We start from the raw sequence: 2,939 nt of genomic DNA, 5'->3' as shown, positions 1-2,939 counted from the left end.
ACATGGATAAAATGCTAGTAAAACATTAAAATATACATTTCAATACGCTGTGTAGCTTTCAATTACTGATAAAATTTCAGTTATATGTTATAAATAATAGGATTACTGTTGATTAGGTCGATTATTATTTTTATCCATAAATTATATACTTTTGTGTGAAAAAAATAAATCTTCTTAATTTTTTTATCTCAGTGATTTGCTTTCGATTTGAAATTGTTAAGAGCTTTAAGAAAATAACGTTATGAAAGTTTCACTAAAATCGTTCTAGCCAATTTGACATTATAACCACTAGAAAAACACAAACTAGTTTTATTCATTATGAAGTTTCACAAGAATTTATATATTTGGAAAAACATGTTGTTTCTTTTTTTTTTTTTTGCCTATGAATCATAGGTTCCTCAATTGGTTACATAGGCATCGGGGTATGAAGCCTTATAAAATAATAAGCTAAGTCTTACCGCTAAAGAGATAACTGTGCCAAAGACACAGACAGACACTAATAGCCGAAAATGAATTTTTTAGACACAAAAAACATAGATTCATTGAAAACGGAACATCGAAAATAAGACCTGATTACATTTTAACTTTTTCTATTACACATTATTAATTCTAGTATAAACATTGTAACATTTATGCACAAGTAAAAAAAAACCAGGATTTAAAAATCGAATATCTTTTCAAAATTCAGCCAACTACAGCTTAGCTTAGCATTTAGGATCTATCCTAAATTTATACAATAAAGAATTACTATGATTTTTACTAAATAAAAAAAAAATAATAAGATCGAATTTAAATTTAGCCAACAGTTATATATTCAGAAATCAAAATTAATACGGTAAAATTCTTAGTCGAAATTACGCAGAACATAAGCACAAACGTCATAATAAGTAATTTAGTAAATTATAAATTACAAGTAAAATTTTCTTCTTACCTCCTTTATTATAAATAACAATATCAATACATATCTAAGTATATATACACTTTAAGTATTAACGTATATAAACGTAAAGTGTATATAAACGTAAAGTAAAGTATATATGAACGTTAAGTAAAGTATATATAAACGTTAAGTAAAGTATATATAAACGTTAAGTAAAGTATTTATAAAAGTAAATAAATTACAAGTAAATTTTCTGCGTGATAATTTTATCCCTTCCTTGCATTTCGAAACCACGGAATTTAAAAATCACAAAGCAAACAAAGAATAATGAATTTAATTTATCCGAAAGTAAGTAAATACTCAGCAATCAAACTTTAACCCCTCTGTATTTTATCCTCTTCATACTCGACACATTTTCTAAGAGCTATTCGTTACTCCACTGTCACCTAGTGACCCGATATGGCAGTTAAAACTCATATACCCAAGGGAATTCCTTTCTAAGAACAATTATTTTTTCTATATTCTTAAAAAAAATCCAATAGGCCAACAACCATAATAATATGTACTATTCCGATGGTCTCTTCAATAGAGTAAAATTAAAACCTTCAATGAATTAAGGATATAATACTGCGGCACCATCTTCAGAAAGCGAATGCAACAAAAAGGGCCAAATAAAGGGTTCTGACACTCTAGAAATACTATACACTCCATATATAGTGAACATTATCTTAAGACTCAGGACTGCCTAAGATCCTGTAGGCAAACTAGTCAAGCAATAATTGTACTAGGCGACCCTCACTGGTCAAATAGGAAATAGCAAAAGCACCGTTAGCTAGGTAGGTACAACTGGGCGTGGTCACCTCATGCAATCTAAAAATGCACTTTCCAGCACCTCAAGGCCTCAAGGTAATATATAAACACCAACGGCGGTGGCTGAGGATGTAGTTCAGCTCCGACCAGGAAACGATCACAATCACAATGAGAACCGTCCTAGTAAGTAGTTACAAGACATTGTTTCAATTCATTACTCCAACAAAAATTAGATTAAAAGAAAAACATAACTAACAGAAATAAATATTCATTGCAAAAGAATAGATTAAAAAACTAATTAGTTTGTTAAAGATTTAATTACATTCATATTTCTTTATAAGAGAATTATAGGTAGATTTTATGTATAGCATAAAATAAATGTGTATAACATTCATTCTTGTAACAGATTTGGCATATAATTCGATGTCACTTATTGTTTTGTTTTTTCAAGATAATACCTATTAAAACTATAACGATGAAACTATATAAATTATTAACTATAACGATGAAAATCATGTACTTTTTTTAGGCCTGTATGTTGCTCGCTGGAGTAGCTCTGGCCTACCCCACACTGGAGGTTCGCTACAAGAGGAGCCTCTATGGGGCCCATGGTCTACTCGCCCCAGCAGTTGCCGCCCATGGTTTGGTCGCTCCAGCCGTCGCTGCACCTAGCCTTGTCGCACCTGCCGTTGCCGCAGCCAGCTTAGTTGCTCCCGCTACTGCCGCTGGTTCCCTGGTCGCCGCCCCCACCGCTGCCGGTTCCCTTTACGCCGCCCCAACAGCTGCCGGCTCAGTCGTTGCCGCACCCACAGCAGCAGGTTCAGTCTATGCCGCCCCAACTGCCGCCGGATCAGTCTATGCCGCCCCAACTGCCGCTGGATCAGTCTATGCCGCCCCATCTGCTGCTGGTTCCATCGCTGTTGCTCCTAGCGCCGCTGGATCCATTGCTGCCGCCCCATCCTCCGCTGGATCTATTGCCGTCGCTCCATCCTCAGCTGGTTCCATTGCTGTAGCCCCAAGCTCTGCTGGTTCCATCGCTGTAGCTCCTTCCCACGCTGGTTCCGTCGTAGCTGCCCCTGGTTTCCCCGGATCTGTTGTTGCCGGACATGGTCTCCTTGGTGGTATCGTAGCACCTGGTGTTGTTGCTCCATATGGCGCATTTGGACATGGATACGGACATGGACACTACTACTAAACTTTACCTGTGTATAAGTAAATAAGGCTGTTGAAATAAACACTTTGTACTAAA

General features: G+C 35.9%; 1 protein-coding gene across 1 annotated transcript; it reads left to right on the top strand.

Moving 5' to 3' along the window:
• Positions 1–1,776: 1,776 nt before the first annotated feature.
• LOC106690533 (F-box/LRR-repeat protein 17) lies at positions 1,777–2,939 on the top strand. Its single transcript, XM_014435984.3, has 2 exons — positions 1,777–1,873; positions 2,220–2,939. The coding sequence occupies exons 1-2, from the start codon at positions 1,859–1,861 to the stop codon at positions 2,883–2,885; spliced, it is 681 nt and encodes a 226-aa protein (XP_014291470.1). The 5' UTR covers positions 1,777–1,858; the 3' UTR covers positions 2,886–2,939.

This window comes from Halyomorpha halys, unplaced genomic scaffold (assembly GCF_000696795.3).
Source record: "Halyomorpha halys isolate HHAL.00 unplaced genomic scaffold, Hhal_1.1 Scaffold51.1, whole genome shotgun sequence".
Lineage (NCBI taxonomy): Eukaryota > Metazoa > Arthropoda > Insecta > Hemiptera > Pentatomidae > Halyomorpha > Halyomorpha halys.
Note: the sequence above shows the minus strand (reverse complement) of the source record. Positions and strands in the feature narration are given on the sequence as shown.